The sequence below is a fragment of the Colobus angolensis genome, unplaced genomic scaffold, assembly GCF_000951035.1.
Source record: "Colobus angolensis palliatus isolate OR3802 unplaced genomic scaffold, Cang.pa_1.0 Scaffold59, whole genome shotgun sequence".
Taxonomy (NCBI): Eukaryota; Metazoa; Chordata; class Mammalia; order Primates; family Cercopithecidae; genus Colobus; species Colobus angolensis.
In genome coordinates this window covers 9335774-9361973 of record NW_012119487.1, presented here as the reverse complement: position 1 = coordinate 9361973, position 26200 = coordinate 9335774, and the positions used below count along the sequence as shown (strand labels likewise).

At 38.2% G+C, this 26200-nt stretch overlaps 1 protein-coding gene across 1 annotated transcript in view; it reads right to left on the bottom strand.

Moving 5' to 3' along the window:
• RALGPS2 (Ral GEF with PH domain and SH3 binding motif 2) overlaps positions 1–26200 on the bottom strand; it is a 183128-nt gene that overhangs the window by 118038 nt on the left and 38890 nt on the right. Inside the window, exons 2-4 of the mRNA XM_011962397.1 lie at positions 16949–17088; positions 10970–11074; positions 9876–9926 (exon numbers count right to left, since the gene is read on the bottom strand). Of these exons, the coding sequence (XP_011817787.1) occupies positions 9876–9926; positions 10970–11074; positions 16949–17005 (213 nt within the window). The 5' untranslated portion in view covers positions 17006–17088. The remainder of the gene's footprint in view (positions 1–9875; positions 9927–10969; positions 11075–16948; positions 17089–26200) is intronic.

The following is a 26200-nucleotide window of genomic DNA, read 5'->3' as shown; positions in this document are numbered from 1 at the left end:
GGATATACTGTATTTCTCTAAAGCTGTCCTCTTTTGAGCACAGAGATGTCTCTGCAATAATTATCCTCTCTTTGTTAGGATCTCCCAGCCCGATTGCCCTCTCTGCCTCCAGTCATTTACAGATTCCATAGCTTTTTCTTTTCTTCCCTCAATCTCTATCTAAATGACTGACTTAATGTAATAATCTGTGAGAATAAATAAAGTATAAAACTTTTTTTTTGTTTTGTTTTGTTTTTGAGACAGAATCTCACTCCATCACCCAGGCTGGAGTGCAATGGCACAACCTCGGCTCAGTGCAACCTCTACCTTCCTGGTTCAAGCGATTCTTGTGCGTCAGTCACCTGAGTAGCTGGAATTACAGGCATGCACCACCATGCCTGGCTAAGTTTTGTATTTTTAGTAGAGATGGAGTTTTTCCATGTTGGCCAGGCTGGTCTTGAACTCCTAGCCTCAAGTGATCCACCTGTTTCTGCCTTCCAACGTGCTGAGATTACAGGCATGAGCCATCATGCTCAGCCTAAAACTTTCTTCTTTGAATGCTCTGTATGTCAGACTTTCAGGTACAGCCTGTCACCTTATGAATACCTGATACCCTCATAAAAGAGGCAAACATTACCTAATGTAGTAACTACAGCACAAATTTCAAGCACAGTTGATCCCCTACTTAATACTTACTAAAAGCACCAGAGAATTGCTACTGGAAAGAAAACCAGACTGCAAACCACCTTTTTGTCATAACTTACCCTGTGCTTAGTAAAGAGAGTGCATCCTGAAGAGAAACCCTATTAGTGTAATCAATGTAACAATGCCCTCTGAAGAAATACAAGCTTTATAGAACATCAGAGAATTTATAACAGACAAAAATATAAAACAAAAATCCTATAAATGTAATAACACGGAAAAACCTTCAGAATACAGTCCAGGCTTCTGCAACATGAAAGAACTCACACTGGAGAGAAGCCCTATAAATAAATGTGTAAGAGCCTTCTAAAAGGAAACAAACTTTCATGATCTAAGCTAGGTGTGGTGGCTCACACCTGCAATCCCAGCACTTTGGGAGGCCAAGGCAGATTACTTTAGGTGAGGAGTTTGAGACCAATCTGACCAACATGGTGAAACCCTGTCTCTACCAAAAAATAAAAAAATTAGCTGGGGTATGGTGGCATGTGCCTGTAGTCCCAGCTACTCTGGAGGCTGAAGCATGAGAATCACCTGAACCCAGGAGGCAGAAGATGCAGTGAACCGAGATCACGTCACTGCTCCCCAGCCAGGGTGACAGTGTGAGATCGTGTCTCAAAAAAAAAAAAAAAAAAAAAGAAAAGGGAAAAAGAAAGGAAAAGAGAAAGGGAAGGGAAAAGAAAATAAACCTTCATGATCAAAAGAGAAACCATATTGAGGAGAATTATGTATATAAGAAATGTGGAAAAACTTTAGTAAGTGCTGAGCTTTGACTGAATACCAGAAATCATACTAGAAATTAATGAAACTACAGAATCCTTTGGCAAAACTTCTGCCCTACTCAGCACTGGAAAATTCATACTAGGGAAGAAACCTGAAAACACAGTCTAAATTATGGGAAGAACAAACCTGTTTCTGCAGAAAGGATGCTATTTTATAAAAGTCACATTGGGTGGATAACAGACTTTTGCAAAAATGACTCCAAAATGATAAACAATGGAAGATCATATGCCTACAGGCTATATAGTATGAAGTTTCAAAATCATCATTTATCAATCTCTAATAGTAAACAGGTGAGAAGGTATTATTCTAAGGCACTACAGATACCAGTGAATGGAATAGTCAAAGATTCCTGCCCATATGGAATTTATATTCTTGAAAGGGGATGACAAACCCCAATCTGTACGTGCTTGACTTGTGACAGCCCCCCAATCTTTATCACCTATTAAGACTCCTGGGCTGGGCATGGTGGCTGACGCCTGTAATACCATCACTTTGGGAGGATCACTTGAGCCCAGGAGCTCAAGACCAGTCTGGGCAATATTGCGAGACCCTATCTCTTTAAAAAAAAAAACAAAAACAAACAAACAAAAACACTTCTGTAGTTTTTATCGACATTCTTATTTATTAAAGCCTTACAACTATTAACTGCAGCTGAACTCTGAAACTACCCACTTCCAGGAATTTCTCAGAGATCTATAAAGTATTTTAAAGATCAACCAGTCTAAATACCCTTTATTTAGATTTTTTAAAAATTTCAAGATAATAGATTGTATTAGCAGCACAATTTATAAATGGCAAAGCTGAAACAAAAATACAAGTCTTCTGGCTCCTTGCTCTTATGGTTTGGCCACTAAAAAACTATCTTCTGTAATTTAAAGGGCTTTTAAATAAATTTTAAAATAAGTGAAATTAAGTAATTAAGGATTTATTGAGCACCCATTCAGAGAGCTGCGTGTTGGACACTGATTTTAAAAAGGGGGAGGGGCAGCAGCAAAATATATGGCAATTTGTCTTCAGAACTGCTTTAAACTAAAAAAGAAAAGAAGGAAAGTGAGAGAGCAACTGTGTGAAAGTAAGAGTTGCAAGGGTATATTAACAGTGGTTGAATGGAGATGATGGAACTTTTCCCCTTCTTTATAATCACTATAATTACAGTTTACAATCAAAACCGTGTTACTGTATTTTCTCCCTACCACTAAGAGACTACATATCGAGAGGAAGGAGGAACAGTAAAAACCAAGTTTTTGTGTGAAAGAGATCAGTATCCATAGAAGTATTCAAATTTGATCATGCTCCTTGGGCCAGTGGGCAAATGGAATCTCTTCGGATTTCTGTAGCACCAGCATGGAAACACCAGGGCACAGTATTGAGGCCGGGGTGGAGAAGGAGCTGTCATCATATATATAACTGACTGAGCTGAGACCAATCTCAGTCCCAACAACCACAGACAGACACTAAAGAATACTTCTGTCGCCCGGGCTGGAGTGCAGTGGCCGGATCTCAGCTCACCGCAAGCTCCGCCTTCCGGGTTTACGCCATTCTCCTGCCTCAGCCTCCGAGTAGCTGGGACTACAGGCGCCCGCCACCTCGCCCGGCTAGTTTTTTGTATTTTTCAAGTAGAGACGGGGTTTCACCGTGTTAGCCAGAATGGTCTGGATCTCCTGACCTCGTGATCCGCCCATCTCGGCCTCCCAAAGTGCTGGGATTACAGGCTTGAGCCACCGCGCCCGGCCAAGAATACTCCTATTTCTAGAGCCAATGAGCTGCAGCCTTGTAATATCATTTTATTCTTTCAATAAACAATCTTCAGAGTTGACAGGAGAAAAGAAGGGGAGAAAATTTAGGAGGTAATGTTAATGGGAGATACTGGAGAACAGGAGAAGAAGGATAGAGAAAGAAGTGGAAAGGTTGAATTTTAGGTTTCTCACTTGTATTAAAAATGGATGGTTCAGAGCACTCAGAGAACCTTAAAAAACATAACAAAATGTGAGTGAACATTTTTTTTCTATGTAATTAGATTCCTACTAAGTAGTTTTTTAAATGACTGGTAAAGTTTAATGATGAATTCTTTTCCTTGGTAAACATATTTTGCCTTTCTTCTCTATCATTACACAAAAAACTAAAAAATAAAGTACCAAAACCTGTTTTCTTGTTCTTCAATCTGAGGTAATTTCAACTGTGTTACAGAATTGGAGAAAAACCAGGTTTAGCATTATGTTTGCTTCAGATCTGCTTTTAAAGATGTGATTTTACTTCTCCAGTATTTTACCAATGACTAAGGACAATCTTTGAACAAAGAAAAATAATTTTTAACACTTCAGAAATAAGACAGTTTCTACAGTGAAATAAAAGACTTGGAATTTTTCTTTTATTCCCCTGAGCAATTCTGAATATATAGTACAACAGACATTGTAGGTAAACAGATTTATTTCTGAGCAAACAACTGTATTTCTTACAGTTGCCCTATAGTTTCTTCCTCCAAGTCAAGAACAAGTATAGGTAGAACACGTTTAGCTAAATTCTGCTTGACACGCAAGAGTTGAAAATGCAGAATTCCATAAACTAGTAAGAATTACCAGGTCCTGCTTAGGAAATTAAATCAGGAGTGGGAGATATATATACGTAACTCAGAAATTGCCTACATTATAGAAAGCTGAGACTTGCGAGGTTCAATCACCAATCTGCAACTAAAATCACTATACCACATAGTTGGATTCAGTATCTATATTCTTCAAAATTGAAATTTACTTCATATTTTAATAAAAATAAACCATCACCTAAAATAATGTTCCATGTGGAAACACATAAAAATGAGCATTGATTTAAATAGTTTTCAGCCTGGTGTGCTGGTTCACACTGGTAATCCTAGCACTTCGGGAAGTTGAGGCGGGGGGATCGCTTGAGCCCAGGCATTCGACACTAGCCTGCGCAATGTAGTAAGACCTTGTCTCTACCCACCTCCCAAAAAAAAAGAAAAAAGAAAAAGAAAAAATTAGGCAGGTATGGTGGTGCATGCCTATAGTCTTAGTTACTTGGCAGGCTGAGGTGGGAAAACCGCTTGAGCCCAGGAGATCAAGGATGCAGTGGGCTGTAATCATGCCACTGCAATCCCACCTGGGCAACACAGTGAGACTCTGTCTCAAAAAACAAAAACAAAAACAAAATACACTGAAGATCTTGTAAACGGTTTTATAAAGTGTATGTATAGTTTTAATAAAAATTTATATACAATTATATATGAAGTAGAGACTTCAATATTGATATAATGGACAGAAACATAAAATTAATTTACTAGTTATAGACTCAGTTATAACCACTATCTTTGCATAATATCTGAGGTTTAATTTTGATTTAACAATAAGAATTCCCTTATTCTCCAGTGAAGGGAATATTCTAATGTATACTATATACAGAGACAGACACCATTTTCATCATTTTATGTTAATAAAGATTAATACACTAAACTGGCTGACATCATGGGTTAAACAATCTATTTTTAACTTATCGGTAGCAAGAGTTTTGACATAATAAACGGCATCTGTACAATCATTTTGGAAAACAAATTAGCAGTAGTTGATAAATTTAAAGATGCTCTATAATCCAGTGATTAATGCACTAAAGTGTATACATCTACATAGATGCTAATCAACAATGTTGAACATCAAAAGCATGCTAAAAAGACCAAAACAACAGAATACCATCTACATAAAATATTTAAAACTGCAATAGCATGTGTTAAGGGATACCTATACTTAAAGAAAAAATATAACTAAATAGACAGGAATGATATAGACCAATACTGGATGGTGGTTACCTTGGTGGGAGAATGCAGAAGGCCTTTATTAGTACTGGTTAGGTACACAGGAATTTACCTTATTATTTACTATGCTTTGTTATATGTCTTTAATATATCATACTAAATTTCAAAAACATTTTTCTGCCAGATAACAAAGGCTTTTTTATACTGGCCAGATTTAATACACTCCTAGTGTTCACATGAGACTAATACATTAAGAATATTTTGGCTGGGCACAGTGGCTCACACCTGTAATCCCAGCACTTTGGGAGGCCAAGGCAGGAGATCACTTCAGCCTTGGAGTTTGAGACCAGCCTGGGCAGCATAACGAGACCCTGTCTCTAAAAAAATTAAATAAAAAATTAGCCAGGCATGGTGGCACATGTGTATGGTCCCAGCTACTTGGGAGGCTGAGGTGGGATGATCGTTTGGGCCTGGGAGGTCCTGGATGCAGTGAGCTGTCATTGCGCCACTGCACTACAACCTGGGGAACAGAGCCAGACTCTGTCTCCAAAATAAAAAAAACTAAAAGTATTTTGGTGCTACATCATTTCTTCCAATAGTTACTGCTGTCAATTTTTAAAAACACTCTCTCATTGGGCAGACGTTTACTAAATACTATGTTCATCCTCTCATTCTAAATATTGAGCTTCCAGTACGTGCCAGTCGGACAAAACAGTAAGCAAAAATTGTCAGTCTCTGCCCTCATGTAGCTCAAAATCTAGTGGAGAGGCAAGCAAATCAAGCATCTGTATTCACTCTCTTGATAATCTCACCCACACTTTTAAATACCACCTCTATGCTGACATCTCCCAAACTTATATTTCTAGACTGGACTGGAAATATATGCCAGTATACATTCCCTAACTCTCAACATTCTCCTTGGCTGTCTAACAGGCATGTTAAAGTAAGTATGTCCAAAGCCAAACTCCTGCTCTTGCCTCAAAATCTGTTCCTCTAGCCTTTCTCCACAAGGGTGCATTGTACATTATATTTTATATGAATAGCAGCCCCAGGAGTTGTATAGGACAACAAGAATAATTTTTTATCCCAGAGAATATCAACTACATGCATCTGGTTTCAGGCCAAAAACCCTGGTGTCATCCTAGACTCGTTTCACATACAATGTCTGGCAACTTCTCATTTATCTCTTCCATTCCCACCCTGATCTAAGCCACCTTCATCTCTCACGTGGTCTCCCTGATTCAGTCCTTGGTACTACCTCTTCTTCCCCTATGCTCACTTTGCCACATACCCTAGTCAGCAGTCCAAAAAAGCTACTTAAGGCGGGGCGCAGTGGCTCACACCTGTAATCCCAGCATTTGGGGAGGCCAACGCGGGTGGATCACTTGAGGCCAGAAGTTGGAGACCAGCCTGGCCAACATGGTGAAACCCTGTCTCTACTAAAAATACAAAAATTAGCTGGGCGTGGTGGCACGCACCTGGAGTCCTAGCTACTAGGGAGGCTGGAGGTAGGATAATCACTTGAACCCGGGAGGCGGAGGGTGCAGTAAGCTGCACACCACTGCACTCCAGCCTGGGTGACAGAGCAAGATTGTCAAAAAAAAAAAAAAAAAAAGGAAAGAAAAGAAAAAAAGTGACTTAAAACTTAACGCAGAAAATTTCACTATCTGCTCACAATGCTCTAATCGCTTCCCATTTTTTTCACAATGGTGTTCAGGGCCCTACACCATCTAGCCCTCACCCTACCTCTCATCTTGTAATACATTCCCTCCCTTGCTTACTCACTGTAGCTCACTGGCCTTTGCCCTGGCTTTCCCTTTGCCTGGAATACTATTTCCCCAAACACCCATATGGCTTGCTCTCTCACTCACCTCCTTTAGGTCTTAACGCAGATGTCATCCTCTCAGTAAGGTCCTCCTGATCATCCTATCTAAAGTTGCAACTCCCACTACCCTCACACTTCCTATTCTCTTCTCTCTGCTTTATGTTTTTCATGACACTGTATAGCTAACCTCACTCAAATATCAGATCCATGAGGGCAGGAATTTTAGTGTTTGCTTACTACTATACCTTCTAAACTAAACTAGATTTTTACAATAGAATATAACAGTAGAAAGACAGAAAGCTTACCTGAGAAAGTCAAACTAGAGCTGAGAACTGACAGATGAGTAGGAGTTAATTAGGATGTGCACAGGTTCAGCAGTGAGAGGGGCTAAAGGAAGGCTGGTATGCCTTAGACCAGAAAGAGATAGGAAAGATGCAAGATGGGGTTGCAGAAGGCAGAAAAAGGTAAAACTGTGAAGAGATCTGTAAACCATATTAAGATGGTTCTTTATCCTCAGAGCAACAGGAAGCCAAAGAAATGTTTTAAGCAGAGCGATCACATGAACAGATTCAACAGATGCTGAAAAGATTACCATGGCTACTGGATAAAAAAGCATTTCGAGGGGTCAAAGTAAATGCAGGTAGATCAAGTAACAGGTCACTGCAATAACTCACTTGAGAGAAGATGATATTTCACTTTGGGGTGTTGGGAGTAGAGACAGACTGGATAGATAAGATACTTAGGAGGCTAAAAAAAAAAATCAATGGGATAAAATAAAAGGAGTGAAGGTCAAGGGAATTTTAAGGTTTATTTCTAAGTTTCACAAAGTACTATCAGATGCCACAAGGGAATAAAAAATTCCCACAGATGTGAAGTCTATGTCTTCAAGTAGTATTATCTGGATCTTCAATCAATGGCTACTCCAAATAAAGATGTACTAATTGTTATATACGTTGGATTTGAAAGCTTAGTGGAGAAAAAAGAATGTAAGGTATCTCAATAATTTTTTACACTGATCACAAGTTGAAACGATAATATTTTCTATGTAGGTTACATAAAATCATTAAAATCAATTTCATCTTTCCTTTTACCTTATAATGTGGCTACCAGAAAACAAAGTTATATAAATGGGTTATACTATATTTCTAGTAGACATCACTGATCTCATATAAAGCAGCAATACAACTGTTGCAGTTCATTCAAAAGGAAAAAAATACACCTAAGGAGAAGACATGTGAATTTTAGGTCAAAATACAATTTGTATAAACAATTCCATTTTTTTAATTGTTTTTCAGGGAGGTGAAGAAATAAATATTTCTGGGTTTTTTTTTTTGCCATTTAAATACAAAAGTCATTTTCTATTTGTGCTTTATTTATAGAATATATAGTTCTTCTATTGCTAATCCAATAGTTCTATTTAGAAAGCCCTCTGTGGTATGGGGGAAAAGTTAGGAAAACACAGAATTGTGGAAATGATAGGAACTAACAGATCACTGAGGCCTACCCCTTCATTTATAGGTACCAAACTTGAGATACTAAGACAGTAAGTAACTTACTTGAAAATCACAGGACTAATACTATCTAAATCATGTAAGACATAAATGGAAACTCATAGTCATTACAGTGTTCAGGGCTACTACAGACGTGTATGTATCACAATGAATACACTATATTTTGTTACCAAAAGAACTAAAAATGTATCTATTTTATAGTATTGAATTTCAGGATTATCAATGACTTTGTTTGGAATACAAAATCACATTGAAATACTAGATAAGAGGTTAAAAAAAAAATCAGATTTGAGAGTCTGAAACCCAGTTCCACCACTTGTTGTGTACCAAAGACAATGATCACTGTTTCCTCATCAGTAAAACAGAGATACCATCATACTCAGGATGTGAAAATGATAGGAACATTATACACACACCCCCCACCCAATGCTTATAGTGGACATAATGCCAGTCCCTTGTTTTCATTAGAAACAAATGATGTGTTTCTTGATCCTTTCTCTTCTCTCCAAAATGTCAATGCAGTCATATTATTAAGTCATAAAATAAAGATATAAGGGAAAAGATTACTAGAGTTAGTGGTGAAACCCAGTTTCAAATTTCCATCTTCCCATTAAAAAGCTTCAAAGCAATAGGTAAATCATTCAGCTTCCCTAAGTCTATTTCCTCTAGTAAGTAATGAAGCCAAATCAATCAAAATGATTCAAATACAGTTGACCTGTAAACAACACATGGGTCTACTTATACACGTATTTTCTTCCACCTCTACCACCCCTGAGATAGCAGAACAAATCTCTCTTCCTCCTCAGCCTACTTGATGTGAGGATAATGAGGACAAAGACTTTTCTGATGATCTGCTTCCACTTAATGAATAGTGAATACATTCTCTCTTCCTTATGATTTTCTTAGTAACATTTTCTCTCTAGTTCATTGTAAGAACTGAGTAATTAATACATATAACATAGAAAATATGCATTAGTTGATTGTTTATGTTACCAGTAAGGCTTCTGGTCAACAGCAGGCTATTTGAAATTAAGTTTGTGGGGAATCAAGTTATAGAAAGAGTTTTCACTGAGCAAGGGTCAGTGCTCCCAACCTCCACTTTGTTCAAGGGTCAAGTATAGGCCCATCTATGACTCAATAATGTACTGCTATGAATGCTACATGGGTTTCTGAGGCCCAAATAGTATGTAGATAAGTTACAACACAAACTTTAAACTTTTTAAAATTAATATGAAGTATAATTTGACATTTCTAATACACCTTAATTTGAGATTGATTGTTTTCTATATTTAAAAGGAACATTCTCAAAACTACTTACATCTGGTTGAATAGCTTTAAATACTGGAACATCCATTAATGTTATCTGACCCTGAAATATAAAGTAAAAATGATAATTTCTTCTTTGGAATCCAATACAATAACATGTAACCTAAATTAAAATTAACATGTAACCTAAACCTAAATTCTATACTAAAATATTACCAAATACTCAATTTTATAAGGGCTTAAGGAAAATAAAATTTAGTCCCTGTACCATTAAACAGAATTATTTTTAATCTCATGCCTATTTGTATTTTCTTGGAAGATAAATTGTGTAAAGTTAAAAAATAAAAATAATTTTAAAAATTTGGACAGTCACATTAAATTATAATCAAAAAATAAAAACCAGATAAGTTCATGTAGCAGTGTTCTTGTTATGATGATTAAATTACAGCTCCTCAAACAGTGGTATAAAATCAGATATTACTAAAAAGGTTTTCTTCCTAACTTAAAAAAAAAAAATGAAACTACACTAAAGCCAACATTATATCTAAGAGCTTTATATGCTATGGACCTATCCCACTTATGGCTACAGATATAAAACAAAATTCAACTGTCAAGGAATAATATGCTATGACCAAGCACAGTTTATCTCTGGAATGCAGGAATGGTTTAACATTAGGAAATCAATATATTCTGCTAACAAATTAAAGGAGAATGAGAAAACAAATCTATATTAAGAAACAAATGTTTTTCTAAATACCTTTCATCCAACAACACCTTCACATTTCATTTTTCAATTTTTTAATTAAAAAAACCATAAAAATGTTTCTTAGATATGTCAATAAAATACAGTTGGCTTGGAGAAATGGTATAGAGGGATGAAAGCAATTACCATAATGGTAAATACATATTGCTACTTACCAAATTGAAGTGTAACTTATAAAGCTGCCCTTAAAAAAAAAGTACAACTTTTCTTACTTTTCCCACTTCATCCCTCTGTTTGCTCCACAGCTGTACCATCTTCCCCAATAATTCCCATATCCAGCTTTTTAAAAGCCATCTCTTTTGCTGGACCTACAAATTCTAACTCAATAGCACCAACATGTAAATTATGTGCAAAACTGGAGAAGGCAGAAGTAGGAGGCTTACCGCATATTCTTCTGGTGTAACCTTAAGAACATCGAATACCACAGCATCAAAGCTTTTCTTCAACTCAGAACCTTTGTCACTTAAGGATTCAGAGCTGCTACTTTTCTGTTAAAGTGAAAGAAAATGTAGCCTTTTTAATCCTGTCTCACATTCAAGTGACAGAAACTAGATTGGCCTTAAAAACTGAGAAAACAAAACAGTAGGTTACCAAATGCTGCAGAAAAGCTGAGCAGAATATGCTGCTTAGTTGTTAGAGCACCAGATAAAGGGTCGGACAACTTGAAATCTAAAACTGTGACTTTCAATTTTTAGGTTCTTGAACGAGTTATTTTCTTGTGTGTCAGTTTCCTCATCCTGACAACCTATCATTTCCTATAGAAATAAATGATTTTTAACTAGTTCAATGATTCTCAAATAAGGTAAAGGGAAGTCAGGGGAGAAGGCTATATACCTATTTAAAATTTTTAAAACTAATTTTTAGTAAGAAAAAGACAAATTAGCTTTATAACATAAGTTATCAGAAAATATTCAGAATCCTGTTAATTACAGTTACACATAATCCATTCTTAGTTATGTGATCTGTCTGTGATAGTACAATTAATACTATTCTACCTATTATATTACAAATTTAAGTTTTCCTTGCTTAAAAATTACTGTTTCAAGTTTGAATATTCTGTGGCTATAGGCAGAATGAACAGTGGATTTTGGCCCTGAAAATCTTATTACTGTTAAAAATTTTCCACTTCGTCTGTGCCATGACATAATAATATATTCTGTATCAGTTGGCTAAATTCAGAGGAACATCAATATGAGAATATTTAGATCAGGCTCTTTTAAATGGTGGTAGGATATGAGGCTACAGATAACAGCAAAAAAATTAACCAAAGTTTCAATTAGCACAGTACACAGATCAACCTACCAGCTATTATATATTAGTTTTAAGCACTCATTTTTGCTTTTCCTCTCTTTTAGTAGCAGCTAAATGCTAAATATCGAGCCATGATCATTACAAAGAAAGGGATCTGTCATCAACTTTGAAAAATTCTCAACTATTATTACTACAAATATTTCTTCTGCTTCTTTCTCTTGTCCTTCTGGTGTTCCCATTATGCATATGCTACACCTTTCGTCACTGTCCCACAGTCCTGGGCTATTCTGTTCCTTTTTTTTTTTTTGAGACGGAGTCTCGCTCTGTCGCCCACGCTGGAGTGCAGTGGCCGGATCTCAGCTCACTGCAAGCTCTGCCTCCTGGGTTTAGGCCATTCTCCTGCCTCAGCCTCCCGAGTAGCTGGGACTACAGGCGCCGCCACCTCGCCCGGCTAGTTTTTTGTATTTTTTAGTAGAGACGGGGTTTCACCGTGTTAGCCAGGATGGTCTCGATCTCCTGACCTCGTGATCCACCCGTCTCGGCCTCCCAAAGTGCTGGGATTACAGGCTTGAGCCACCGCGCCCGGCCTTTTTTTTTTTCTTTCATTCTATTTTCTCTTTGCATTTCAGTTTGGGAAGTTTTACTGACACGTCTTCCAGCTCACTGATTCTTTCCCTTGGCTGTCTACTGGTCACCAGTCTACTGGAACTGGTTAGCTCACCAAAGGCCTTCTTCATTTTTGTCACAGTGCTTTTGAATTCTAGCATTTCTTTTCGATTCTTAATAGTTTCAATATCCCTGTCTATATTATCCATTTGTTCTCGCATGTTATACGCTTTTTTTCATTAGAGCCTTTGGCATATTAATGACAGTTATTTTAACTCCCAGTCTGATAATGCGAAATCTCTGCCATATGAGAGTGGTTCTGTTGCTTGATTTATCTCTTCAAATTGTGTTTTTTTCCTTGCCTTTTAGCATGGCTTGTAATTTTTTGTTGAAAGCTAGAAATGGTATATTGGGTAATAGGAACTCAGGTTGAATAGGCCTTTACTACTGTTAAGGGTTTATTTTTTATCATGCTAGGCATTATACTGTGCTTATAATTTGGTATTGTTATAGGTGTCTGAGTCTTCAATTTCCTATAGTATCCTTATTTTTTTTATCCTCTGTTGTCTTTGGGTTTCCCTAGAAATCCCTTCTTAGTTTCAGCCTTGCAGTTCTTTCAGCTGAAATCTTAGTATTATACAGAAGCCCTGCTGATGTGGTGGGGGTAGGCAGGGTACGTGTGTGTATTTGAGGGGGTGCTAGGGAGAGAGTGTCCTATAGTCCTATTATTTGCTTTTAGTCTTTCACTGAGTGTGTCCCCAGACTGTGAACTTCACAAATGCTTCTCTGTCCCCCTGGCTCTGCTTAGGTGAGACAGGAAGTCTGGAAGGGCTTGAAGTTGAGGCTGTTTCCTCTCCCAAGTGAGTTAGGCTCTGGTGAAGCAGTTTCGCTTGAGGGCAGGTGGAGAACAGAATGCTCTGGGCATGTTTCAATATGGTTACTTTCTATCTGGGTGTATTTCAAAATGGCTATTTCTTTCCTCCCCCTGCTAGAAGCAGAAGGGAATTTTTTTGTCTTTACTGTGAGAAGCTTGTAGGCATCTTAGAGATAATAAAAATCAGAAAAGTAGAGGGTGAGAAGAACCCAAGACTGGACCCCCAAGGAGTTTTTAACTCTCAAGCTAGTCCACACACAGCCTCCAGCAGTTCATCAATTAGGGTTTATGTGGCTCCACTGACTTCTGCTCCTGTAAGCTGTGGTTCTCTATTTGCCTATCTCTCCAGGTTTCAGGGCATCACTGTTAAATGTGCTCTGTGATAGCACTTCTCTGATAGAGCTAAGAGGAGTTATTGATTTTCAGTTTGTTTAGCTTTTTTCCAATTGTGAGGACAGGAGTGATGAACTCTAAGCTCTTTACAAATCCAAGCAGAAACCTGAATTCCAGTGAATGAATCCAAGCAGAAACCTCAATAAAGCAGAAACCTCATAAATAAAATGGAGTTTCATTTCTTGTGTTTAATCTCTGTAACTATGACTAGTTTATATTATGTCAACAATATTATTTTATGTCCCAAAACTAATACAAAATTTTATTCATAATGTTAAGTATTCAAACAGACATCAGTTAAGCAGTATACACTAATCCAATAGCTGTCCAAATAACTAGATGCATTTTGTCAGGTGAACACATGAATCATAAACATAAATCAGTAATTTTCTCCAAGTTTTTAACTCAGCCAAGTTAGTAAATCATCACGACAATTTTATTGCTTATCAAAAAGAATGAACACTTCTCTTTTTTCCTTCTTAATGCCATTAGAGGCTTAAAAAATTACTAGTGTGCATTTTGATGTGCTTCCCTAATACCAGTAATAAATTGGTAATGATAAGACACAAAGCAATAATGTCCACCAGGAGAATAGCAGTAATTCATTCAAGGCATGACTCAAAAACTACTGATACTTCTAAATGTCTGAAAACAAGTTTACTGTAATTCTCCTACTAACAGAAACTTCAAACATAGGTTAAATATAAAAGGTAGTGAGAAAGGATAAGTCAGCCAACCGAGATAAAGTATTTTACCCATTCTGTAAGCTTATCACTTCTATAAGAAGTTTGTACTTTGATGTTACTAGATCTGTATTTTAAGAGAAGGTGGAAAAATACAAAACTTTAATTTTATTTTCTTGCCACAATAAATGGACAATTTAAAGGGTGGTAAGTAATTTAAGTAATTCATTCTTACTTTACATTTGCTAATTATACTACTCTGAAGCCTGGTGTAATTAATTCACTTTTAGTAAAGTCAACAGAATTGTTTGTACAAGTGACTGACCTATTTTATTTAACAAATATTTGTATTCTGCTTCCTATGATACTAGAACAGGTATTTCTGAATAGTTAAAAATATACACATATATACATATATGTAACATATTCAAGAAATACGGTTACAAATATATGAAGAAAACAAACATATATTACAAACATATATATAAATATAATCCTATTGTTGTAAATATAAAAAAGCTATGTATAAATTTATGGAAAAAATTATAGAAAGAGATTTTTCTAAGTGACAGTTTTAAAAATAGGAAAGCTCCCATCTGTTTAAGGGATTAGGAAAAGCTTTATTAAAAGCATAGCATTTGAAATATGTTTGAAAGACAAAATGTTTTGTGCATGCAGTGATGGGGAGGGGACACACCAGAATGGGAAGAAAAATTCCAGCTAGAAAAATTGGTATAGGCAAAGTTATGATAGAAGAAGGAAAATGTAATGGTTTATACAGACACCGGCAAATGTAGTATTCTCTCGTTAGACTGTAAAGTTTCAAGTAGAGGACGAGTAGGGGTTAAATCCAAAAATCTGGGGCCATTTTGAAGAAAGTCTTGAATAAAAGGCCGAGTGAGCATTTGAATTTAATTAGTAGGCAATGAGGAACCACAGACTGGTTTGGGAAAAGATAAAGTTTAAGAGTTGTATTTTAAGAATACTAATCTTAAATTTCAGTTGAAAGACCAGAAACAACAGAAAATCTAAGTGCAATACCAAATATAAGGCCATGGCACTAATCCAGACAAGAAATAATAAATGACCAAACTAAGATGGTAGTACAGTAATAGAAATAAGGAGAAAAGTACTGGATCCCAGAGATAAAGCACAGTGGACAGGCTCTAAGATAGCTGCTAAAGATCTCTATCTCTTGGTATTCTCACCCCTGTGTGATCCTCTCCCGTTGAGTATGGGCAGAACCTGTGACTTATTTCTAACCAGCAGAATATGGAAAATGAGGTGAGATGTCACTTCCGTGAATACATTATATAAGATTGTAACTTCTGTCTTGCTAGTGGACTCTCTCTGCTATGATGAGACAATGGTTGTGGTGGGCAAAACAAAGTTAATTAACAACACATTGGCTGGGCGCGGTGGCTCACGCCTATAATCCCAGGACTTTGGGAGGCCAAGGCAGGTGGACCACCTGATGTCAAGAGTTCAAGACCAGCCTGACCAACATGATAAAAACCCCATCTCTACTAAAAATACAAAAATTAGCCAGGTATGGTGGCAGGCACCTGTAATCCCAGCTACTGGGGAGGCTGAGGCAGGAGAATTGCTTGAACCCGGCATGCAGAGGTTGTAGAAGGCCAAGATCGTACCACTGCACTCCAGCCTGGGCGACGAGAGCAAAACTCTGTCTCAAACCCCCCCACAAAAAAAACCACACATCTAAAGATTTAAACTTAGATGGCTATGGAAATGTGATGCTATTAATGTAAGTTAGATAAAAGGTTTGGACTATTTTCTTTACGGTTGTGGAGCAGACCAGTAATAAGAAACTTGATATTGTGGACATTACAAATGTCTGGTCCATCAAAAATGCTTAATAAAATTCACGAGGGAAGCCAGGACTAGAGATGAAAATAAATAATCTACATAAGAAAAACAATGGAAACCATAGACTTAGAATCTATTTTCAGTGATATCAAGGCCTAAATAACTGGCTGGGGCAAAATGGAGCCCATTTTGGAATGGAGTTGAGGCTATTAAGGAACTTTGAGGTCAAGGTGTTAAAGGGTCATAAACGTTATTCTCATCCAATATACTAAGAGAAAAATAAAGAAGAAATATAGAAGCCAGATGCTAAAGTTATTAAGGAAAGTAGGCAAGTTCTCTAGATCTATACACAAAGAAAAAAAAGAAAAAAGTTGGGGCAAAAATACAATCATAATATATTCACTAGAGGAGTGAGCATCTAGTTCAGTCTTCACATCTCCATCTTAAATGCTAAACTTTAACCCAAGAACCAAAAGTTTCTTTTAAAAATAAAGAGTTTTATGAGTTACCATTATTCTTCAAGTATCTTAAGCAGATAAGGATTAAGTATATCTATGAGGCACAGCAAACATATGAATCACTAAAGTAAAAGTTAAAATATGTGTACTTCTGCACATGTACTTCTGCACTAAATGCACTTCTGATTTAAGTATGTGAACAAACATAATGCTTGAAAACTTAGAAAGCCAGGTAAGAAACTTTATACCTAAGCTTCTTAAATATCTTACCTCAGAAGCAGTAGCTGCAATATTGACATTGCTTGCCTGCCCGTTCATTAGGTCCATGCTTTCCTCATCAGTCCCTGACCTTAGGTTAACAGCAACAGAGGACTGATTGCCTCATGTCCAAGGCCACAAATACATTATTCCTGTAAAAAATAAAAAAGTTAAGCAAATGTCCTCCCTCGAAGTTTAAGAAAACAACTCTATGCCTACCACCATGACAAAAAAAAAAATATTTCAACTTCACTAAACTCTATTATTTTAGCTCAGCCACTAAATCCAGATTGAGGACAATCTTGTATGCTCTTTTCAAACAACCAGAAACACCAAATAAACAGTATTCAATACATGTTACTGTTATGTTCTTCATAAGCAAAGCAAAAGCATAACTTTTCGCTAAGTGGTTATTGTGAGGGAAAAAAAATCAAATGTACAACTTTTTTAAAGTAAATAAAATCTGCAAAAAAAAAAAATGCACGGCAAAGTAACACATACCACAACACAATAAATTTTTAGTGATCCAAATGACACCTGTAAATCAACAATACTGAATACGCTTATAGCTACTGATCCAGATTACCAACATATCACAAATACTTAAAATTTTATGGACTACCTATCACAAAAATACAGTAATCTCTCAGAATCCATAGGGGATTTGTTCCAGGATCCACCATAGATGCCAAAATCCACCGATGCTTAAGGCCCTTATATAATGGTGCAGTACTTGCGTATCACCTATACACATCCTCTTGTATACTTTAAATCATCTCCAGATTACTCATAAAACTTAATACAATGCCAATGCTATGTAAATGGTTGTTATACTGTATTGTTTAGGGAATTATAGCAAGGAAAAGTCTGTACATGTTCAGTACAGATGCAAACATCCTTTTTTTTTTGCCCCAAGTATTTTCAACTCAGATTTGTCTGAATCCAGAAGTAGAATCCACAGAAATGGTGGCTTTACTGTACCATAATATACATTATGTTTATTTGTATAGGACTTTAAAGTTTATTAAATATCTTTAATACATTAGGTTGATTTGCAAAACTACCAATAACACTAATTAGGGAAGATATATCATACCCACATAACAAAGAAACACAGAACTTCTGAGAACACAGGATGGCAAATATGGAGCCAAGAGCAAGTTTCAAGCCATCAAAATTCTAGTCAAATACTCTTTCCACAACACAGATTTTCTACTTTACTGGAAGTCAGAGTACTTACTTCAAGTTCTAACATCTTTCCATAAATAACTTGCCATATAAACTGAGTAGGTAACTTTACCTCTCTAGGTTAGAATTTCTTCTTCTCTGTAAAACGACAGTGGTAAATGAACTTTAAGATCCCTTTTCAACTTTAAAGATCTATGATGTATTTCATAAGAGAAATGTTAAGTGTCTATAAATTAGATACTCTATGCTATATTCACTTTAAAAGGTGAGTTTTATAAATGTCAATAATAATTACTTCAATGCTAAGCTTCCTTTCTCTGGAGAAGCAATATAGGATATAGTGATTTAAAAGTACAAATTTTGGAACCACATTACCTCTGTGTAAACCCAGGAAATTTTAACTTTTCTGTACTCAGCTTTCTCATCTATAAAATAGGGATAATAAGTACCTACACTTCATAGAGCTGTGGTGAAGAGAAATGAGATAATATACACAAAGCACCTAAAACAGTGTTGGTACTGGTAAATATGCTATTAATATGATGCAATGAAGATGCAGATGCTACTATCTACTTAATCCCCATAAGGCTTAAATTCAACAAGTGTCTTAAATAAAAAAGAAAAGACAAAACCTTAGAAATATATCTTTGGGAAGCAATTGTTGCTGAGTATCACTAAAAATCCTAATTGCAAACACAATGAATGAGAATGGCTAAGATCTGTTTCCTAGATGTAGTAAAACATGCTCTTGGTTTTGAAATGCTTAAAAATTATTACTAATGATAGCAGCCTTCAGTCACATCTTGAATTTATCTTAATTTATTCAGATACAGCCTAGGCACCTGCTAAGAGCAGAACATCATGCTAGAATTTTTAAAATAGAAATATATTCAAAATCATGAAGTTTTAAAACCATTTAACAGCACCCACTTAGAAAATCAATGTGAAAATGAATAAACTACAAAACAATTTCCTCCTATATAAACCATCTCATTCTATAAGCTTCTTTATCCTTATATTATTAAGAATCAACTTATATTTATACTGCTATACAACAAAACCAGCTTGATAATCCAGATTCTCTGAACAGAGTCTCTCAGTTTGCAAAATATTTTTCAAATTATTTCACTTCACTCCAGTTTCTAGGCAAGATTAAGTATAACATGAATTTATAAATCAGGGGTGCCCCCTAGTGCTAAGAAAAAGACTTTAATAGTTAAAGGAGTTATATCTTTAACTTACTTTACATATCAAAATATACAATGTATTACTATTACTTAAAAAAAGGTAATACAGACCAGGAACAATATTAAAATATTTGTAAACTATAAGCATGAAGAACCACGTTTTCTCTCTCTCTTTTTTTTTTTTTTGAGACAGAGTTTTGCTTGTTGTCCAGGCTGGCATGCAATGGCATGATCTCAGCTCACTGGAACATCCGCCTCCCAGGTTCAAGCAATTCTCCTGCCTCAGCCTCCTGAGTAGCTGGGATTATAGGCACAAGCCATCACACCCAGCTAATTTTGGATATTTTTAATAGAGACAGGGTTTCACCATGTTGGCCAGGCTGTAGAGATAGGGTTTCACCATGTTGGCCAGGCTGGTCTCAAACTTCTGACCTCAGGTGATCTGCCAGCCTCGGCCTCCCAAAGTGCTGGGATTACAGACCTGAGCCACTGCACCTGGCCTTCTCTGCTTTTAAAATAAATTGTCACTCATGTATTTCATGAAAATTAAGGTTATACTAAAATCCATTACATATTTTAAAACATAGCAAAGCATAAAGAATATAAACTCTTCATAACTACTTACAAATGTACATGTCAATAGTATTTAATAATGTTGAAGTGTAACAGAGAAGCTTATATGATATTATAAAAATACTACAAGTTCTAAAAGAGATACGGGTTTATTATTTTAGTATGTGCCTCAAAGACTTTTCTATACTTTGCACCCAGAAAAGCTCACATTAAATATATATGCTTTAATATTTTATTTACTTTTGTTAGTGTTATAAATGACAAGATTAAAGCATATATCATACCAAATATATGCTTTAATATTTTATTTACTTTTGTTAGTGTTATAAATGACAAGATCTTTCAACATGTCTACCAACATCACAACAGCCATTTTTTTAAGAGACGGGGTCTTGCTCTGTCATGCAGGCTGGAGCACGTAGCACAATCTTAGCTCACTGCAGCCTCCAATTCCTGGGGTCAAGCAATTCTCCCACCACCTCAGCTTTCTGAGTAGCTGGGACTTCAGGTGTGCACCACCATGCCCGGCTAATTTTTTACATTTTTTAAGAGACAGGGTATCACTATTACATCGCCATCTATAAAATAGCAGACATTATTTCTCAAAGTGTAAAGAAAAGTTTAAAAATAGGCCGGTGCAGCTCACGTCCGTAATCCCAGCACTTTGGGAAGCCAAGGCAGGCGGATCACCTGAGGTCAGGAGTTCGAGACCATCCTGGCCAACATGGTGAAACCCCATCTCTATTAAAAATACAAAAAATTAGCCAGGTGTGGTGGCATGCACCTGTAATCCCAGCTTCTTGGGAGGCCAAGGTAGGAGAATCACTTGAACCCAGGAGGTGGAGGTTGCAGTGAGCCGAGATCGCATCACTGCACTCCAGCCTGGGGGAGAGAGCGAGACTCTGTCTCAAAAAAAAGTTTAAAAACAACAAAGTTACTTCATTCATTTGAGTTAAAATTGTTTTGCCTTCAGTCAATAAAAAAGAGATCCTACACCTAAGTCTTCCAGATATAATTTTGTCACATTTGAACTAAACTATGAAAGTACCGATAGATTCATTTGTAAACTGTCCCACATCTACATAGAGAGGTTATATTTCCATATACCTAAACAGCTTGAAACTAAACAACTTGTGGTGGAAGACAGACTTTCAAATGATTAAATATTAAAGGGAGAAAAATCTACAAAATAATGCATTTAAAGGTTATGCTTTATCTCCTATATAGAAAGTTCACTCAAGATAATTTGCTAAGTAATCCTAATAGACAAGAGCTGAGATCTCCTAAGATACCTGACCCAAAATATGAATATAGGTTAACTAGAAATTCAGGTAATAGAAAAGAAGTTCCAAATAAAAAGATAAACTGTGCTCCAAATATTTTGTGTTTTTGTTTTTGGTGGGTATGAAGGTATTTTGGCCAGATGCTCTACTCAAAAGACTACTCCATAAAAGTTCACTTAACTCATAATAGTCTATATTTGCAATAAGACAAACAAAAAAATTAACATCCAGATACAATATTAGCAGTTAAAGATGAAAACAACCCAAGTGAATCAGAAATAGGTTTAAATATTTGATAAAGTGTGCTACTGTGGACCTAGGAATGGTCAGAGAAAGGAACACAGCACATTAGTATGGAACAGCAGAACAGAAAAACAACATAGTAGTGCTGATGGGATAAGACAGACATCAAGATTCCATGGTTGGAGGCTCTTGTGTGGAAGAGATTCCCTAAGCCCTAGGGGATAGCCATTAAGGATCTCTTGTACCTGGAATGTGAGGCTAAACTGAACATCACAGAATAATCTATAGGCAAAGGACTGCTACACAACGGAAAACTATGCAGCCATTAAAATATTGTAATACTTACTGACACATGAAAAATATTTATAATATACTGCTAAATGAATGAAGCAATTTACCAAACAGTATGTAAGGTATAATCCTTTTTAGTAATCATTATTATAACATAAAGAAGAGAGATGCACCAATATACACTAAAATGTGGTTATCGCTAGGTTTATAAGACAATTTTTCCCTAACTTTAGCTTACCTGTATATTTTTTAATTTCCTACAAAGACATTAATTAGAAAAAAGTAAAAGAACAAAAACAGTTTTTCCTCACAGACTGCTTATTAGTTACAAGAAAAAAATAAGTAACTATACTGTGTGAAGAACTGGATAATCCCTTAACTGAGTAGATCAAAATTATCATCATCAATGGGGAAAAGAGAGACATCACGTGCCTCTGGATGTGATGATACTCTGGGAAGGACACAACATAACTGACAAGAAGTTGAGCTGGGAACTCATAACTGAAATCTAATCTCAAGGACATGGGCAAATCTCATCTGAGGAACATTTGATAAATATATTCTTCAAAAAATGCGAATGTTATGAGAAAGGCCAAAGCACTATTGCAATTTAAAGGACACACAAGAGATACGGCAACTAAAGGTCCTGTACTGGATGGTAGTAAATGCTTTAAGAGATATTATCGGTAATTCACAAAATTGAAATATAGACTGTAGATTACTGTATCAATTTCCTACATGTGACAATTTCCTGCAGTTATTAATACATAAAAGGAGGCTGGGTGCAGTGGCTCATGCCTGTAATCCCAGCACTTTGGGAGGCCGAGGCAGTCGGATCACCTGAGACCAGGAGTTTGAGACCAGCCTGGCCAACATGGTGAAACCCTGTCTCTACTAAAAATACAAAATTTAGCTGGGCATGGTGGCAGGCGCCTGTAATCCCAGCTACTCCAGAGGCTGAGGCAGGAGAATAGCTTGAACCCGGGAGTAGGAGGTTGCAGTGAACCGAGATCGTGCCATTGCACTCCAGCCTGGTCAAATTACATAAAAGAACACCTTTGTTTTTAAGAAACACAGAAATACTAAGAGGTAAAAGGGTGGCCGGGCCCGGTGGCTCACACCTGTAATCCCAGCACTTTGGGAGGCTGAAGTGGGTGGATCACCTGAGGTTAGGAGTTCGAGACCTGCCTGGCCAACATGGTGAAACCCTGTCTCTACTAAAAATACAAAAATTAGCCAGGCCTGGTGGCGGGTGCCTATTGTACCAGCTTACTCTGGAGCCTGAGGATGCAGTGAGCCAAGATCGCATCAGTGCACTCCAGCCTGGGCGACAGAGCGAGACTCTATCTCAAAAAAAAAAAAAAAAAAAAGAAAAGGAAAAAAAAAAGATATGAAGTATGCAAACTAATCTTAAATATTTCAGGAAAACGGTATGTATATGTGTGACAGAGAAAATAAAGCGAATATAAAGATAATGTGGCATCTTTTTTCCCCCAACATTGTTGATTAGAGGCTTTTAGCATGCATCAGCCACTTGGAAATATCAGGATAGCGCATAAAGATCAACTGTGGGCTTGGCATGGTGGCTCAAGTCTGTAATTCCAGCACCTGGGGAGGCCGAGATGGGTGGATTGCTTTGCTTGAGTTTAGGAGTTCAAGACCAGCCCGGGTGACATGGTAAAATCCCATCTCTAAAAATACAAACAAAAAATCAGCCAGGCATGGTGATGCACACCTGTAGTCCTACCTACTTACGACACTGAAGCAGGAGACTCACCTGAGCCTGGGAGGCCGAGGTTGCAGTGAGCTGTGATCATGCCACAGCACTCCAGCCTAGGCAAGAGAGTGAGACCTTGTCTCAAAAAAAAGCAATCGACTCTGTAAGCTTTAATTCAGGAAGGAAAACAGAAACCCAGTGGAATCATAAATGACACCCAGATCCCAGGAAGGAGAACAGAGGCTGATAAAAGTAAGCGAGGCTCCAGTATGCAAGAAAGGCAGAGAGCCTCCCTTTGTGACACCTTTTCCCTGGGGATCTGAGCAACCCAAGCCAAGGAAGAGAACACTGCTGCTCCTAATCCCCGAAGCTAACTGGGGTGTTGGAACTGTGCTTTCCTCCAATGCAGGACCTGGATGGCGGGGAGAGCTGCTACAGCTGCACTTTCTCCTGGACAATGAGACTTGCAGCCAGGGCCAGCTTGATGACCTGAAACCAGTCTATGTATATTACTGCTGGGTGCCCCAGCATGTTCTCCTAAGATCATGGTGCAGCAGGGCCCTCTCCCCTCCACCCCAGGCATAAATCCAGGCATTTGGAACACCCACTTGCCTGGACCAGCATCCTGGGCCACCCTACCCTTCATGGACATTGATCATGGTGCAGCAGGGCCCTCTCTGCTCCATACCCAGGCAGATCTCCAGGTATTCAGAGCATCCCTTTACATGGATCAGCAGGCTGAACCACCCTACCCTTTCTGTGCATAGATTATGGTGCAGTAGGGCCCTCTCTGCTTCACACTTAGGCAGATCTCCAAACATATGGAGCACGTGCTTGCATGGACTAGCAGCCTGAGTCACCCTATCCTTCCTGCACATGGTGGGTCCTCTCCACTTCATGCCCAGGCAGATCTCCAGGCATTCAAAGCACCTACTTGCCTGCTTTGGCAGCCTGACCTGCCCCACTCTTCCTGGGTATATATCGTGGTGCAGCAGGGCCTCTCTGCTCTATGCCCAGGAAGATCTCCAGGCATTCAAAGCATCCGTTTGCTGGGATTGGTAGCCTGAACAGCCCCACCATTCCTGTGCAGAGATCCAGGTGCAGGGGGTCCCCATCTCTGCTTCATATCCAGGCAGATCTCCAGGCATTTGGAGCACCTGCTCAACTGGAACAGCAGAGTGAGCCACCCTACCATTCCTGTGCAGAGATCCTGGTGCATGGGGGGCTATCTCTGCTCCATGCCCAGGCCCCAGGCATATCTCCAGAGCATGTGGAGAACCCACTCTCCTGGATTATGAGTTTCGGCCGCCCCTATCTATGTGCAGAGAACTTGGGGTCAAGGAGGTTTCTCAGCTCCATACCTGGACACACTTCTGGACATCTGGTGGCCACCCACTGGATTCTCCTTTGGCCTTGGCTCTTGTGCCTGCCACTGGGGGAACTGTAGGTGGACCTGCTTGGTCCAGCCCTGCCCACCTTCCACCCCTCCTCACACCTCCCCAGGGCTGAGGAGGGAGCACAGATCACTGTTTACTCCACGAATCAGCCCACTGCCTGAGGCAACAGACAGCATCTCCCAGTAAACAAAGATCAAGTGTACACCGAGCCACTTTGGCCACAGATCGCACTTACCCATAAGCGCCCTCTACTGGCTGATAGGTAAAACTGCATATCCCAATTTAAAACTTGCCAACAGAAGTGCTTATGGTTATAGAAGCAAAGTCAAAAGACCCTACCCAGCATTCTTTATAGTCACACCCCCTAGGGAGTGGGGAAAGGGAAGGAAGAAAAAATCAGTATCACAGAGAAAGAAAAAAAAAAATTCTACCTGCACAAAAACAATTACAAAAATTAGAAGTGCCAGTGTCTCCAGATGAGAAGGAACCAGCACAAGAATTCTGCACCATGAAAAATCTGAATACAGTGACACCACCAAAGGATCACAAAAGCTCTCCAGCAATGGTCCCTAACCAAAATGGAAACTCAGAAATGACAGATAAAGAATTCAAAGCATGGACTGCAAGGAAGCTCAATAAGATCCAAGACAAGGTCAGGTACTAACACAAAGAAATTTCTAAGGCAATCTAGGAAATAAAGGAAGAGATAAATATCTTAAAAAGAAATCAGGCCAGATACAGTAGCTCATATCTATAATCCCAGCACTTTAGGAGACTGAGGTGGGGAATCGCTATGAGCCCAGGAGTTCAAATTAGCTTCTGGCCCATAGTTGTGCTCTGTGAGAACTCAGTTGGATGGCACAGCCTCCCGTTATCCCAGAAAGCACCTAGGCAGCAGGACAGGCATCCCCACCCACCTCTGCTACTGGTAGCCAGGCAAGTTGCACCTGCTACAGCTTCCAGCCCAGTGGTCCTACTTCAGCCTGAATCTGTTGAGGGGCACAGCCTCCTGCCTTCCTGGAAACACTCAATGACAGAATAGTCAACTCCACCCACTCCTGGCCTGGCCTTTTGTAGTCAGACAGGCCATACCTGCAACAGCTTCCAGCCCAGCAGTCCCGCTTCTGCCTGAATTCTATAGGCAGGGACAACACTGTGATTCCTGGGCAGTACATGAAGAGCAGAATAGGGCTTACCTGGCAAGCATATAGCCTTTGCATGAGGCAGCCCCATGGACCAGAACATCCAATAAAAGAAATGCAGGCATAGAGACAGTAAACAGAGGGGGCTCCTCCACAAGAGGAGACTAGACTCAAAGTCAGTCGACTGAACCCACCTTACACCATAATCAAACCCCCAAGGGCATCCAAGAAGATAAAAGCCAA